The 16,808-nt window shown below is 41.6% G+C and overlaps 1 protein-coding gene across 1 annotated transcript in view; it reads left to right on the top strand.

The window, feature by feature from the left end:
• TGM1 (transglutaminase 1) overlaps nt 1-16,808 on the top strand; it is a 35,812-nt gene that overhangs the window by 8,295 nt on the left and 10,709 nt on the right. The window contains exons 4-8 of the mRNA XM_071420549.1: nt 1,224-1,342; nt 7,560-7,667; nt 10,139-10,313; nt 12,964-13,102; nt 15,240-15,343. Coding sequence (XP_071276650.1) covers nt 1,224-1,342; nt 7,560-7,667; nt 10,139-10,313; nt 12,964-13,102; nt 15,240-15,343 — 645 coding nt within the window. The remainder of the gene's footprint in view (nt 1-1,223; nt 1,343-7,559; nt 7,668-10,138; nt 10,314-12,963; nt 13,103-15,239; nt 15,344-16,808) is intronic.

Raw genomic sequence — 16,808 nt, 5'->3', positions numbered from 1 at the left:
AAAGGAGAAAAATTTGGGGGGAAAATTGGGGAAAAAAACGGGGAAAAAATTGGGGAAAAAACGGGGAAAATATGGGGAAAATATGGGGGGAAAATGAAAAAAAATCCTAAAAAATTGGTTTAAAATGGGGGGAAATTGGTAAAAAAATTGAGGAAAAAATGGGGAAAAATCAGGAAAAAAGGGGGGGGAAAAGAGGAAAAATTGGGGAAAAAATGGGGAAGATATGGGGGGAAAATGGAAAAAAAAAGGGAAAAAATTGGTTTAAAATGGGGGAAAATGGGAAAAAATTGAGAAAAAAGAAGGAAAAATGGGGAAAAATCAGGGAAAAAGGGGGGGAAAAAAGCAAAAAAAAGAGGAAAAATTGAGAAAAAAAATGGGGGGGGAATGAAAAAAAAGGGGAAAAATTGGGGAAAAAATCCGGAAAAAATGAGGAAAAAATCACAAAAGGAGAAAAATTGGGGGAAAATTTGGGGAAAAATGTGGAAAATTGGAAAAAAAATCAGGAAAAAAAAGAAGAAAAATCAGGAGGAAATGGGGAAGAAATGGAGGAAAAAATGTGGGGAAAATCACAAAAAAATAGAAAAAAAAAGGAGAAAAATTGGGGAAAAGTGTGGAAAAATTGGGGAAAAATCAGGAGGAAATGGGGAAGAAATGGAGGGAAAAATTGGAAAAATTGGGGAAAAAATCAGGAAAAAAGGAAGGAAAACGAGGATGAAATGGAGAAGAAATGGAGGAAAAAAAGGGGAAAAAATGGGGGAAAAATGCGGAAAAATTGGGGAAAATCAGGAAAAAATAGAAGAAAAACGAGGAGGAAATGGGGAAGAAATGGAGGAAAAATTGGGAAAAATGTGGGGAAAATCACAAAAAAATGAAAAAAAAAGGGGAAAAATTGGGGAAAAATGTGGAAAAATTGGGAAAATGAAAAAAAGGGAAAAATTTGGGGAAAAATTGGAAAAAATCAGGAAAAAAAAAAGAAGAAGAAAATGAGGAGGAAATGGGGAAGAAATGCAGGGAAAAATGGGGGAAAATTGGGGAAAAATGTGGGGAAAATCACAAAAAAAAAAGGGAAAATTAGGGGAAAAGTGTGGGGAAAATTGGGGAAAAAATCAGGAAAAATCAGGAAAAAAAGAAGAAAAACGAGGAGGAAATGGGGAAGAAATGGAGGAAAAAACTGGGAAAAAATGGGGGAAAAAAGGAGGAAAAAAGGGAATTTTGGGGCGCAGAGGACTCGGTGTACATGGAGAAAACGAGCGACCTGAGCGAGTACGTCCTGAACGAGAGCGGCCGCATCTTCTACGGCACCGAGGAGCAAATCGCCGAGAGGGCCTGGAATTATGGGCAGGTATGGGGAAAAATGGGGAAATATCAGCCAGAAATGGTCCAAAAATGGGGAAATATCAGCCAGAAATGGTCATAAAATCAGCCAAAATATCAGCCAGAAATGGTCCTAAAATTGTGGGAAAATAGCCCAAAAATTGTGGGAAAATAGCCCAAAATATCAGCCAGAAATGGTCCTAAAATTGTGGGAAAATAGCCCAAAATATCAGCCAGAAATGGCCCAAATATCAGCCAAAAATAGCCCAAAAATAGCCCAAAATATCAGCCAGAAATGGTCCTAAAATGGCTCAAAATATCAGCCAGAAATGGTCCAAAAATGGCTCAAAATATCAGCCAGAAATGGCCCTAAAATGGCCCCAAAATAGCCCAAAATATCACCCAAAAATGGCCCAAAAATTGTGGGGAAATAGCCCAAATATCAGCCAAAAATGGCCATAAATCAGCCAAAAATTGTGGCAAAATAGACCAAAATATCACCCAGAAATGGCCCATAAATAGCCCAAAATTTGTGGGAAAATGGCCCAAAATATCAGCCAGAAATGGCCCAAAAATCAGCCAGAAATGGCCCAAAAATCAGCCAAAAATGGTCCAAAATATCAGCCAGAAATGGTCCAAAATATCAGCCAGAAATGGTCCTAAAATTGTGGGAAAATAGCCCAAAAATTGTGGGAAAATAGCCCAAAATATCAGCCACAAATGGTCCAAAAATGGCCCAAAATATCAGCCAAAAATGGTCAAAAAATGGTCCAAAATATCAGCCAGAAATGGCCCTAAAATGACCCAAAATATCAGCCAGAAATGGTCCTAAAATCAGCCAAAATATCAGGCAGAAGTGGTCCTAAAATCAGCCAAAAATGGCCCAAAATATCAGCCAAAAATGGTCCAAAAATCAGCCAAAAATGGTCCAAAATATCACCAGAAATGGTCCAAAATCACCCAAAAATGGCCCAAAATATCAGCCAGAAATGGCCCAAAATGGCCCAAAATATCAGCCAGAAATGGCCCAAAATCAGCCAAAAATGGCCCAAAATATCAGCCAGAAATGGCCCAAAAATCAGCCAAAAATGGCCCAAAAATGGCCAAAATATCAACCAGAAATGGTCCTAAAATGGCCCAAAATTCAGCCAAAAATGGCCCAAAAATCAGTGAAAAATCAGCCAAAAATTGTGGCAAAATAGCCCAAAATATCAGGCAAAAATGGCCCAAAAAATCGGCCAAAAATTGGGGCAAAATATCCCAAAAATCAGCCAAAAATTGAGGCAAAATGGCCCAAAATTCAGCCAAAAATGGCCCAAAATATCTCAAAATATCAGCCAGAAATGGCCCAAAAATGGCCCAAAATATCAGCCAAAAATGGCCCAAAATTCCCCTTAAAAATCACCCCAAAATGGTCCAAAAATATCCCCCAGAAAATCACCCAAATTAAAAAAAAATCCTCTCAAAATCGCCCAAAATTCCCCCAAAAAATCGCCCAAAAATGGCCCAAAAATATCCCAAAAATCAGCCAAAAATTGTGGCAAAATAGCCCAAAAATCAGCCAAAAATGGCCCTAAAATAGCCCAAAATATCAGCCAGAAATGGCCCTAAAATAGCCCAAAATGGCCCAAAATATCAGGCAAAAATGGCCCAAAAATCAGCCCAAAAATGGCCCAAAAATCAGCCCAAAATGGCCCAAAAATCAGCCAAAATGGCCCAAAAATCAGCCAAAAATTGTGGCAAAAAACCCCAAACTATCAGCCAGAAATGGTCCAAAAATGGCCCAAAAATCAGCCAAAAATGGCCCAAAATATCAGCCAAAAGTGGTCCTAAAATGGCCCAAAATATCAGCCAGAAATGGCCCAAAATGGCCCAAAAATCAGCCAAAAATGGCCCAAAAATGGCCCAAAATATCAGCCAAAAATGGTCCAAAAATGGCCCAAAATATCAGCCAGAAATAGCCCAAAAATCAGCCAAAAATGGCCCCAAAATCAGCCAGAAATGGTCCTAAAATCAGCCAAAATATCAGGCAGAAGTGGTCCTAAAATCAGCCAAAAATGGCCCAAAATATCAGCCAAAAATGGTCCAAAAATCAGCCAAAAATAGCCCAAAAATTGTGGGAAAATAGCCCAAAATATCAGCGAGAAATAGCCCAAAAATCAGCCAAAAATGGCCCAAAAGATCACCAGAAATGGCCCAAAAAAACAGCCAAAAATTGTGGCAAAATATCCCAAATATCAACCAAAAATTGTGGCAAAATAGCCCAAAAATCAGCCAAAAATGGCCCAAAAATGGCCCAAAAATCAGCCAAAAATGGTCCAAAATATCAGCCAGAAATGGTCCTAAAATTGTGGGAAAATAGCCCAAAAATTGTGGGAAAATAGCCTAAAATATCAGCCAGAAATGGCCCTAAAATTGTGGGAAAATGGCCCAAAATATCAGCCAAAAATGGTCCAAAAATGGCCCAAAATATCAGCCAGAAATGGTCCAAAAATTCTGGGAAAATAGCCCAAAATATCACCCAAAAATAGCCCAAAAATCAGCCAAAAATAGCCCAAAAATCAGCCAAAAATGGCCCTAAAATGGCTCAAAATATCAGCCAAAAATGGTCCTAAAATGGCCCCAAATATCAGCCAGAAATGGCCCAAAAATTGTGGGAAAATAGCCCAAAATATCAGCCAGAAATGGTCCTAAAATGGCTCAAAATATCAGCCAGAAATGGTCCTAAAATGGCCCAAAATATCAGCCAGAAATGGCCCAAAAATCAGCCAAAAATGGCACAAAAATAGCCAAAAATATCAGCCAGAAATGACCCAAAAATCAGCGAAAAATCAGCCAAAAATTGTGGCAAAATAGCCCAAAATATCACCCAAAAATAGCCCAAATATCAGGCAAAAATGGCCCAAAAATAGCCCAAAATATCACCCAGAAATGGCCCAAAAATCAGCCAAAAATGGCCCAAAAATAGCCCAAAATCTCAGCCAAAAATAGCCCAAAAATTGTGGGAAAATGGCCCAAATATCAGCCAGAAATGGCCCTAAAATGGCCCAAAATATCAGCCAGAAATGGCCCAAAAATCATCCAAAATATCAGCCAGAAATGGCCCAAAAATGGCCAAAAAATCAGCCAGAAATGGCCCAAAAATTGTGGGAAAATGGCCCAAAATATCAGCCACAAATGGTCCTAAAATGGCTCAAAAAATCAGCCGGAAATGGCCCTAAAATGGCTCAAAATATCAGCCAGAAATGGTCCTAAAATTGTGGGAAAATAGCCCAAAAATTGTGGGAAAATAGCCCAAAATATCAGCCACAAATGGTCCAAAAATCAGCCAAAAATGGCCCAAAAATAGCTCAAAAATCAGCCAGATATTGAGGGAAAATAGCCCAAAATATCAGCCAGAAATGGTCCTAAAATTGTGGGAAAATAGCCCAAAAATTGTGGGAAAAGAGCCCAAAATATCAGCCAGAAATGGTCCAAAAATGGCCCAAAATATCACCCAGAAATGGCCCAAAATATCAGCCAGAAATGGCCCAAAAATCAGCCAGAAATGGCCCAAAATATCACCCAAAAATGGCCCAAAATATCAGGCAGAAGTGGTCCTAAAATCAGCCAGAAATGGCCCAAAATATCAGCCAGAAATGGTCCAAAAATCAGCCAAAAATGGCCCAAAAATTGTGGGAAAATAGCCCAAAATATCAGCGAGAAATAGCCCAAAAATCAGCCAAAAATGGCCCAAAAGATCACCAGAAATGGCCCAAAAAAACAGCCAAAAATTGTGGCAAAATATCCCAAATATCAACCAAAAATTGTGGCAAAATAGCCCAAAAATCAGCCAAAAATGGTCCAAAAATGGCCCAAAAATCAGCCAAAAATGGTCCAAAATATCAGCCAGAAATGGTCCTAAAATTGTGGGAAAATAGCCCAAAAATTATGGGAAAATAGCCTAAAATATCAGCCAGAAATGGCCCTAAAATTGTGGGAAAATGGCCCAAAATATCAGCCAAAAATGGTCCAAAAATCAGCCAAAATATTAGCCAGAAATGGCCCAAAAATCAGCCAAAAATGGCCCAAAAATCAGCCAGAAATGATCCTAAAATGGCCCAAAATATCAGCCAGAAATGGTCCAAAAATCAGCCAGAAATGGCCCAAAAATCAGCCAAAAATGGTCCAAAATATCAGCCAGAAATGGCCCAAAATGGCCCAAAATATCAGCCAGAAATGGCCCAAAAATCAGCCAAAAATGGCCCAAAAATGGCCAAAATATCAACCAGAAATGGTCCTAAAATGGCCCAAAATTCAGCCAAAAATGGCCCAAAAATCAGTGAAAAATCAGCCAAAAATTGTGGCAAAATAGCCCAAAATATCAGGCAAAAATGGCCCAAAAAATCGGCCAAAAATTGGGGCAAAATATCCCAAAAATCAGCCAAAAATTGAGGCAAAATGGCCCAAAAATCAGCCAAAAATGGCCCAAAATATCTCAAAATATCAGCCAGAAATGGCCCAAAAATGGCCCAAAATATCAGCCAAAAATGGCCCAAAATTCCCCTTAAAAATCACCCCAAAATGGTCCAAAAATATCCCCCAAAAAAATCACCCAAATTAAAAAAAATCCCCTCAAAATCGCCCAAAATTCCCCCAAAAAATCGCCCAAAAATGGCCCAAAAATATCCCAAAAATCAGCCAAAAATTGTGGCAAAATAGCCCAAAAATCAGCCAAAAATGGCCCAAAAATCAGCCAAAAATTGTGGCAAAACAGCCCAAAATATCACCCAGAAATGGCCCAAAATTGTGGGAAAATAACCCAAAATATCACCCAGAAATGGCACAAAAATGGCCCAAAAAATCCCTCAAAAATCACCCCAAAATATCCCAAAAATCACCCAAAAATCGCCCCCAAAATGTCCCCAAAATTTGCACTTTTCCCCTCAAAAAATTTGGGCGCAATTCCCCAAAACCGCCACCAGGGGGCGCCATTTTGGTGCCATTTTTGAGGATTTTGGTCCAATTTTGGCCATTTTTGGTCCAATTTTGCCCAATTTTCATCACATTTTTGGGGGAATTTTGGAAATTTGGGGAAATTTGGAAATTTTGGAAATTCTGCAAAATTTGGGATCCAAAATTGGGCAAAAATCCCAAAAAAATCCTCCAAAATGGACCCATTTTGGTGCAATTTTAACAGAATTTGGTCAAATTTTGCCCAAATTTTGGCTTTTTTGGATCAGAATTTTTGGGGAATTTTGGGAAAATTTTGGGGAATTTTGGGAATTTGTAGGAAATTTTAGAATCCAAAAAATTTGGGGTCTGAAAGTGGAGAAAATCCCAAAAACTGCAAACCAGGGGACGCCATTTTGGGGTATTTTGGTCAAATTTTGGCCATTTTTAGTCAAATTTTCGTCAAATTTTCATCAAATTTTGGCCATTTTTGATCACATTTTTTAGGGAATTTTGGAAATTTTGGAAATTTCAGAAATTCTGCAAAATTTGGGATCCAAAATTGGGCAAAAATCCCCAAAACCACAACCAGGAGACACCATTTTGGTGCCATTTTTGAGGATTTTGGTCAAATTTTGGCCCTTTTTGGTCAAATTTTGCCCAAATTTTGGCATTTTTGGATCAGATTTTTTGGAAAATTTTGGGGAATTTTGGGAATTTGTAGGAAATTTTAGAATCCAAAAAATTTGGGGTCTGAAAGTGGAGAAAATCCCAAAAACTGCAAACCAGGGGACGCCATTTTGGGGTATTTTGGTCAAATTTTGGCCATTTTTGGTCAAATTTTGGTCAAATTTTGATCAAATTTTGATCAAATTTTTGATCACATTTTTTGGGGAATTTTGGAAATTTTGGAAATTTCAGAAATTCTGCAAAATTTGGGATCCAAAATTGGGCAAAAATCCCCAAAACCACAACCCGGAGACGCCATTTTGGTGCCATTTTTGAGGATTTTGGTCCAATTTTGGCCATTTTTGGTCAAATTTTCATCAAATTTTGCCCATTTTTGATCCAATTTTTGGAAGAAATGTTGAAATTTTAGGAATTTTTTTATTCCCCAAAATTTGCACTTTTCCCCTCAAAAAATTTGGGCAGAAATTCCCAAAACCGCCACCAGGGGGCGCCATTTTGGCGCCGTTTTTTGGGATTTTTTCGCCGAATTTCGCCCAATTTTTGTCGGATTTTTTCGGGGTTTTTTTTGGGAAAATCCTCAAAATGTCCAAAAAACCCAAAATCTGCATTTTTTACCCCAAAAGTTCGAGCCTGGGGTGTTGGAGGCCTGTTTGTTCATCCTGGACCGGCGGGGGATGCCCCACAGCGCCCGAGGCGACCCCGTCATGGTGGCCAGGGTGGTGTCGGCCATGGTGAGAAAAATGGGGGAAAAAACCGGGATTTTGGGAAAATTCGGGAATTTTGGGATGTTTGGGGACATTTGGAAGATTTGGGGGGAAAATTTGGGGGAAATTTGGGGGGAAAATTGCAAAATTTGGGGGAAATTTGGGGGAAATTTGGGGGAAATTTGGGGGAAATTGGGAAATTTTGCAGGGGTTTCTGAGGGGAATTTTTGTGGGGATTTTGAGGGGAAAATTTGGGAATTTTGGGGAAAATTTGACAATTTTGTGGAAAATTTGGGGGTTTTAGCAAAAATTTGGGAATTTTGCAGGGATTTTTGAGGGATATTTTGGGAAATTTGGGGGAAATTAGGAAATTTTGCAGGGATTTCTGAGGGGAATTTTTGTGATTTGGGGGAATTTTTGAGGGGATTTTGGGGGTAAAATTGGGGATTTTGGGAATTTTGGGACATTTGGGGAAATTTGGAGGATTTGGGGGAAAAATTTGGGGGATTTTGGGGGGAAAAATCGCAAAATTTGGGGGAAATTTGGGGGAAATTTGGGGGAAATTGGGAAATTTTGCAGGGATTTCTGAGGGGAATTTTTGTGATTTGGGGGAATTTGGGGGAATTTTTGAGGGGATTTTGGGGGTAAAATTTGGGATTTTGGAGGAATTTTTGTGGGATTTTGGGAAAATTTGGGAATTTTGGGGAAATTTTGGGAATTTTGCAGGGATTTTTGGGATAAAATTTGGGTGGAAATTCGGGAATTTTGGGGGACAATTCAGGAATTTTGGGGGGATTTTTGAGGGAAACTTTTGTGATTTGGGGGAACTTTTGAGGGAATTTTGGGAAAATTTTGGGAAAATTTGGGAATTTTGTGGAAAATTTGGGGATTTGGGGAAAATTTGGGAATTTTGCAGGGATTTTTGAGGGAAATTTGGGGATTTTTGGGGAAATTTTGAGGGGAAATTGGGGAATTTTGCAGGGATTTCTGAGGGGAATTTTTGAGGGGATTTTGGGGGAAAAATTTGGGATTTTGGGAAAATTTGAGAATTTTGTGGACATTTGGGAATTTTGTGAAAAATTTAGGGGATTTGGGGGAAAAATTTGGGAATTTTGAGGGGATTTTGGGGGGAAAATTGCGAAATTTGGGGGAAATTCAGGAATTTTGCAGGGATTTCTGAGGGGAATTTTTGAGGGGATTTTGGGCGAATTTTTGTGGGATTTTGGGAAAATTCGGGAATTTTGGGGAAAATATGGGAAAATTTGGAAATTTTGGGGGGATTTTGAGGGAAATTTTGAGAAATTTGGGGATTTGGGGAAAATTTGGGGGATTTTGGGGGGAAAATTGCAAAATTTTGGGGAAATTTGAGGGGAAATTGGGGAATTTTGCAGGGATTTCTGAGGGGAATTTTTGGGATTGAGGGGATTTTGGGGGAATTTTTGAGGGGATTTTGGGGGAATTTTGTGGGATTTGTGGAAAATTTGGGGACTTTGGGAAAAATTTGGGGAATTTTGGGAAAAATGGGAAATTTTGCAGGGATTTTTGAGGGAAATTTGGGGATTTTGGGGGAATTTTTGAGGGGATTTTGGGGGGAAATTTGAAAATTTTGGAATTTTGGAATTTTTGCGAATTTTGACACGAACATTTCCAGGAATTTCAGGATCTTTAGGGTGGATTTTTGCTGGGAATTCCCATCATTTTCCACCCGGAATTTTCCCAATTTTTCCCCAAAAAATTCCCAAATTTTTTTGGGGTAAATTCCTGAATTTTTCCCTTTTTTCCCAGGTGAATTCCCTGGGAATATTTGGAATACTTGGGGGTGAATTTTTGAATTTTTGGCAAATTCCTTTTGGGCTTTTTTTGAGGCGTTTTGGGGCTGGAATTTTTTGGGAATTTCGAGGAATTTTGGGGGAAATTTTTTATTTTTTGGGGTACGAATTTTGGAATTTTTGGGAATTTTGACCTGAACATTTCCAGGAATTTCAGGATCTTTAGGGCTGATTTTTGCTGGGAATTTCCATCGTTTTCCGCCGGAATTTTCGCGTTTTTCACCGGAATTTTCGCCGTTTTTCGCCCGAAAAATCCCGAATTTTTTTGGGGTAAATTCCCCAATTTTTCCCCCTTTTTTCCTAGGTGAATTCCCTGGATGACAGCGGGGAATATTTGGAATATTTGCGAAATTCCTTTGGGCTTTTTTTGAGGCGTTTCGGGGCTGGAATTTTTTGGGAATTTTGAGGAATTTTTTTATTTTTTGGGTGAAAATTTTGGAATTTTGGAATTCTTGGAAATTTTCACCTTTTCCCACCAAACATTTCCAGGAATTTCAGGATCTTTAGGGCTCATTTTTGCTGGGAATTCCCATCTTTTTCCACCCATTTTTCGCCGGAATTTTCGCGTTTTCCGCCCGAATTTTCGCCGTTTTTCGGCGGAATTTTCGCCGTTTTTCGCCCGAAAAACCCCGAATTTTTTTGGGGTAAATTCCCGAATTTTTTCCCCAGGTGAATTCCCTGGACGACAGCGGGGTCCTGGTGGGGAACTGGACCGGGGATTATTCCCAGGGCACGAACCCCTCGGCCTGGGCCGGCTCCGTGGGGATCCTCAGGAGCTTCCACGGCTCCGGAGCCCCCGTGCGCTACGGGCAGTGCTGGGTGTTCGCCGGCGTGGTCACCACTGGTTCGTACTGGTTTGTACTGGTTTATACTGGGAGGGGGGAAAATGGGGGAAAACGGTGAAAAAACGGCGAAAATCGGGCGAAAATTGGGTGAAAAATGGCGAAAATTGGGCGAAAAATGAGCGGAAAAAAGGGGGAAATGTGGAGATGAAAGGGTTAAAAATGGGGGGAAAATATTGGGGAAAATGGGCAAAAAATGGGGGAGAAAGGGTTAAAAATGGGGGGAAATGGGGATTTGGGGTTACTGGTTTGTACTGGTTTATACTGGGAGGGACTGGGAGGGGAGAAATGGGGGAAAAATGGGGAAAATTGGGTGAAAAATGAGCGGAAAATGAGCGAAATAAAGGGGGAAATGTGGGGAGGAAAGGGTTAAAAATGGGGGGAAATGGGGGAAAGGGGGATTTGGAACTGGTTTATACTGGTTTATACTGGGAGGGGAGAAATGGGGAAAAATGGGGAAAAAATGGTGAAAATTGGGTGAAAAATGGCGAAAAATGAGGGGAAAAAAGGGGGAAATGTGGGGAGGAAATGTGGGGAGGAAAGGGTTAAAAATGGGGGAAATGGGGATTTGGGGTTACTGGGTTATACTGGTTTATACTGGGAGGGACTGGGAGGGGGGAAAATGGGGAAAAACAGTGAAAAACGGTGAAAAAACGGGGAAAATTGGGTGAAAAATGAGCGGAAAATGAGTGAAATAAAGGGGGAAATGTGGGGAGAAAAGGGTTAAAAATGGGGGGAAATGGGGAAAAATGGGGGAGAAAGGGTTAAAAATGGGGGGAAATGGGGGTTTGGGGTTACTGGTTTGTACTGGTTTGTACTGGTTTGTACTGGGAGGGGAGAAAATGGGGGGAAAATGGGGGAAAAAATGGGGAAAATCGGGCAAAAATTGAGCAGAAAAAAGGGGGAAATGTGGAGATGAAAGGGTTAAAAATGGGGGAAATGGGGATTTGGGGTTACTGGTTTGGACTGGTTTATACTGGGAGGGGAGAAAATGGGGGAAAAGGGGGAAAAAATGGGGAAAAAAATGGGGAAAAAAATGGGGAAAATCGGGTGAAAAATGGGGGGAAATAGGGAAAAATGGGGGAATTGGGGAAAAAATGGGGAAAATCGGGCGAAAAATGAGCGGAAAAAAGGGGGAAATGTGGGGAGGAAAGGGTTAAAAATGGGGGGAAAATATTGGGGGGAAATGGGGATTTGGAACTGGTTTATACTGGTTTATACTGGGAGGGGAGAAATGAGGGAAAAATGGGGAAAAAATGGGAAAAAGATGGGGAAAAAAATGGGGAAAAAAATGGGGAAAATCGGGCGAAAATGAGCGGAAAAAAGGGGGAAATGTGGGGAGGAAAGGGTTAAAAATGGGGGAAATGGGGATTTGGAACTGGTTTATACTGGTTTATACTGGGAGGGGAGAAATGGGGAAAAAACGGGGAAAAAAACGGTGAAAATCAGGTGAAAAATGAGCAGAAAAAAGGGGGAAATGTGGGGAGGAAAGGGTTAAAAATGGGGGAAAAATAGGAGGGAAAATGGGCAAAAAATGGCAAAAAATGGGCAAGAAAGGGTTAAAATTGGATTTGGGGTTACTGGGTTATACTGGTTTGTACTGGTTTATACTGGGAGGGGAGAAATGGGGGAAAAATGGGGAAAATTGGGAAAAAAATGAGCAGAAAAAAGGGGGAAATGTGGAGAGGAAAGGGTTAAAAATGGGGGGAAATGGGGAAAAAATGGCAAAAAATGGGCAAAAAATGGGCAAAAAATGGGCAAAAAATGGGGGAAATGGGGATTTGGGGTTACTGGTTTGTACTGGTTTATACTGGGAGGGACTGGGAGGAAAAAAATGGGGAAAAAACGGGGAAAATCGGGCGAAAAATGAGCGGAAAAAAGGGGGAAATGTGGGGAGGAAAGGGTTAAAAATGGAGGAGTTTGGGGTTACTGGTTTATACTGGTCCATACTGGTCCATACTGGTTTGTACTGGTTTGTACTGGTTTGTACTGGGAACTGGGATGAACTGGGAGGGATTTGGGGCCTTTAAAATGGTGAAAAATGGGCCCAAAAATTCGAATTTTTTCGCGATTTTTTCGGGATTTTTTGGGGTTTCCCCCCCCATACTGGCCCATACTGGTTTATACTGGTTTATACTGGTTTATACTGGGAATTGGGATGAATTGGGAGGGATTTGGGGCCAATTCAGGGCTCTAAAACGGCCCAAAAATTGGAATTTTTTCGGGATTTTTTGGGTTTTTTTCCTCCATTTCTCACCCCATACCGGTCCATACTGGTTTATACTGGTTTGTACTGGTTTATACTGGTTTGTACTGGGATTGGGATGAACTGGGAGGGATTTGGGGGCCAATCCAGGTCTCTAAAACATCACAAAAATTCGAATTTTTTCGGGATTTTTTGGGTTTTTTTCCTCCATTTCTCACCCCATACCGGTCCATACTGGTTTATACTGGTTTATACTGGTTTGTACTGGTCTGTACTGGGATTGGGATGAACTGGGAGAGTTTTGGGACCAATTCAGGGCTCTAAAACGGCCCAAAAATTCGAATTTTTTCGGGATTTTTTCGGGATTTTTTGGGGTTTCCCCCCCCATACCGGCCCATACTGGTTTATACTGGTTTATACTGGTTTGTACTGGTCTGTACTGGTAGTTCTGCGCTGCCTGGGCCTGCCCACCCGCACGGTGACCAATTACAACTCGGCCCACGACACCGACACCTCCCTGACCACCGACATCTACCTGGACGAGGCCATGAGGCCCCTGGAGCGCCTCAACACCGACTCCGTCTGGTACTGGTTTATACTGGTTTATACTGGTTTATACTGGGAGGGACTGGGAGGGACTGGGAGGGACTGGGAGGGGAAAATTTGGGGGAAATTTGGTGAAAATTGGGGGAAAAACGAGCAAAAAATGGGGGAGAAAGGGTTAAAAATGGGGGTTTTGGGGTTACTGGTTTGTACTGGTTTGGGACTGGGGGTTACTGGTTTATACTGGTTTATACTGGGAGGGGACTGGGGGTTACTGGTTTATACTGGGAGGGACTGGGAGGGGGAAATTTGGGGGAAAAATTGGGAAAAAATGAACAAAAATTGGAGGAGAAAGGGTTAAAAATGAGGGAAAATGGGGTTTTGGGGTTACTGGTTTGGACTGGTTTATACTGGTTTGTACTGGTGTCTTATTGGTGTCTTACTGGTTTATACTGGGAGGGACTGGGAGGGGAAAATTTGGGGGAAATTTGGTGAAAAACGGGGGAAAAAATGAACAAAAAATGGGGGAAATGGGGGTTTTAGGGTTACTGGTTTATACTGGTTTATACTGGGAGGGGACTGGGGAGTTACTGGTTTATACTGGGTTGTACTGGGAGGGGACTGGGGGGTTACTGGTTTATACTGGGAGGGACTGGGAGGGGAAAAATGGGTGAAAAACGGGGGAAAAAATGAACAAAAAATGGGGGAAATGGGGGTTTGGGGTTACTGGTTTATACTGGTTTATACTGGGAGGGGACTGGGGAGTTACTGGTTTATACTGGGTTGTACTGGGAGGGGACTGGGGGGTTACTGGTTTATACTGGGAGGGACTGGGAGGGGAAAAATGGGTGAAAAACGGGGGAAAATGAACAGAAAATGGGGAAAATGGGGGTTTGGGGTTACTGGTTTATACTGGTTTATACTGGTTTGTACTGGTTTATACTGGGAGGGACTGGGAGGGACTGGGAGGGGAAAATTTGGGGGAAATTTGGTGAAAATTGGGGGAAAAATGAACAAAAAATGGGGGAGAAAGGGGAAAAATGGGGAAAATGGGGGTTTGGGGTTACTGGTTTGTACTGGTTTGTACTGGTTTATACTGGGAGGCGGCTGGGGGTTACTGGTTTATACTGGTGTCTTACTGGTTTATACTGGGAGGGGAAAAATGGGTGAAAAATGGGGGAAAAAATGAACAAAAAATGGGGGAAATGGGGGTTTTAGGGTTACTGGTTTATACTGGTTTATACTGGTTTGTACTGGGAGGGACTGGGAGGGACTGGGAGGGACTGGGAGGGGGAAATTTGGGGGAAATTTGGTGAAAATTGGGGGAAAAATGAGCAAAAAATGGGGGAGAAAGGGGAAAAATGGGGAAAATGGGGGTTTGGGGTTACTGGTTTGTACTGGTTTGTACTGGGAGGGGGCTGGGGGTTACTGGTTTCATACTGGTGTGTTACTGGTTTATACTGGTTTATACTGGGAGGGACTTGGAGGGGGATAAAGGGGGAAAAAATGGGGGAAAATGGGGGGAAAATGGGAAAAGAAAGGGTTAAAAATGGTGGAAATTGGGGTTTTGGGGTTACTGGTTTGTACTGGTGTCTTACTGGTTTGTACTGGGTTATACTGGGTTATACTGGGTTATACTGGTTTGGGACTGGTGTCTTACTGGTTTATACTGGGAGGGGAAAAATGGGGGAAAAATGGGAAAGAAAGGGTTAAAAATGGGGGAAATTGGGGTTTGGGGTTACTGGTGTGTACTGGTTTCATACTGGTGTCTTACTGGTTTATACTGGTTTATACTGGGAGGGAACTGGGTCAAACTGGGAGGGGTTTTGGGGGGATTTTGGGGGGATTTTGGGGCTCTTAAAGGGTTAAAAATTTGGTTTATACTGGTTTGTACTGGTCCATACTGGTCTGTACTGGTTTTTTCTGCTTTTACTGGTCCATACTGGTTTGTACTGGTTTGTACTGGTTTATACTGGTTTATACTGGTCCATACTGGTTTATACTGGTTTATACTGGGAATTGGGATGAACTGGGAGGGATTTGGGGCCTTTAAAATGGTGAAAAATGGGCCCAAAAATTCGAATTTTTTCGGGATTTTTTCGGGGTTTTTTCCCCATTTCCCCCCCCATACTGGTCCATACTGGTTTGTACTGGTTTGTACTGGTTTGTACTGGTGCAGGAACTTCCACGTGTGGAACGACTGCTGGATGAAGAGGCCGGACCTGCCCCAGGGCTACGACGGTTGGCAGGTGGTGGACGCCACCCCCCAGGAGACCAGCAGCGGTACTGGGTTATACTGGTTTATACTGGTTTATACTGGTTTATACTGGGTTATACTGGTTTGGACTGGTTTATACTGGGTTATACTGGGTTTGGACTGGGTTATACTGGTTTATACTGGGAGGGACTGGGTTATACTGGTTTGGACTGGGAGGGACTGGTTTGGACTGGGTTATACTGGTTTATACTGGGTTATACTGGTTTGGACTGGGTTATACTGGTTTATACTGGGAGGGACTGGGTTATACTGGTTTGGACTGGGAGGGACTGGTTTGGACTGGGTTATACTGGTTTATACTGGGTTATACTGGTTTGGACTGGGTTATACTGGTTTATACTGGGAGGGACTGGGTTATACTGGTTTGGACTGGTTTGGACTGGGAGGGACTGGTTTGGACTGGAAGGGACTGGGTTATACTGGGTTATACTGGTTTGGACTGGGAGGGACTGGTTTGGACTGGTTTATACTGGGTTATACTGGTTTGGACTGGTTTGGACTGGGTTATACTGGTTTGGACTGGGTTATACTGGTTTGGACTGGTTTGGACTGGTTTGGACTGGGTTATACTGGTTTGGACTGGGTTATACTGGTTTGGACTGGTTTGGACTGGTTTTGGTTTATACTGGTTTTGGTTTATACTGGTTTTTACTGGTTTTTACTGGTTTATACTGGTCCATACTGGTTTCTGACTCATCCTTTACTGGTTTATACTGGGTTATACTGGGTTATACTGGTTTGGACTGGTTTGGACTGGGTTATACTGGTTTATACTGGTTTGGACTGGGAGGGACTGGGAGGGAGTTAAAGGGTTAAAAATGGGGGAAATGGGGATTTTTGTACTGGCTTGTACTGGTTTGGACTGGTTTGTACTGGTTTGTACTGGTTTGTACTGGGATGGGGCTGGGAGGGAACTGGGAGGGGATTTGGGGTTACTGGTTTATACTGGTTTATACTGGTTTTGGTTTATACTGGTTTATACTGGTTTTTACTGGTTTATACTGGTTTATACTGGTTTATACTGGTTTTTCCTATTTTTTCCCACCCATACTGGTCCATACTGGTCCATACTGGTTTCTAGTGACTTAAACCACTTTAAACTGACTTATATCCCTTTATACTGGTCTATACTGGTTTATACTGGTCCATACTGGGAATTGGGATGAACTGGGAGGGATTTGGGGCCTTTAAAATGGTGAAAAACTGCCCAAAAATTCGAATTTTTGGGGGGATTTTTTTCTGCATTTCCCCCCCATACTAGTCCATACTGGTCCATACTGGTCCGTACTGGTTTATACTGGTCCATACTGGTTTATACTGGTTTGTACTGGTTTGTACTGGTTTATACTGGGATTGGGATGAACTGGGAGTGGATTTGGGGCCTTTAAAATGGTGAAAAACGGCCCAAAAAATTGGGATTTTTTTTGGATTTTTTTGGGATTTTTTCGGGATTTTTTGGGGTTTCCCGCC

This window comes from Agelaius tricolor, unplaced genomic scaffold (genome assembly GCF_023055355.1).
Source record: "Agelaius tricolor isolate 1412-34295 unplaced genomic scaffold, bAgeTri1.0.p SCAF_149, whole genome shotgun sequence".
Lineage (NCBI taxonomy): Eukaryota > Metazoa > Chordata > Aves > Passeriformes > Icteridae > Agelaius > Agelaius tricolor.
This window is presented reverse-complemented; position numbering and strand designations above follow the sequence as displayed.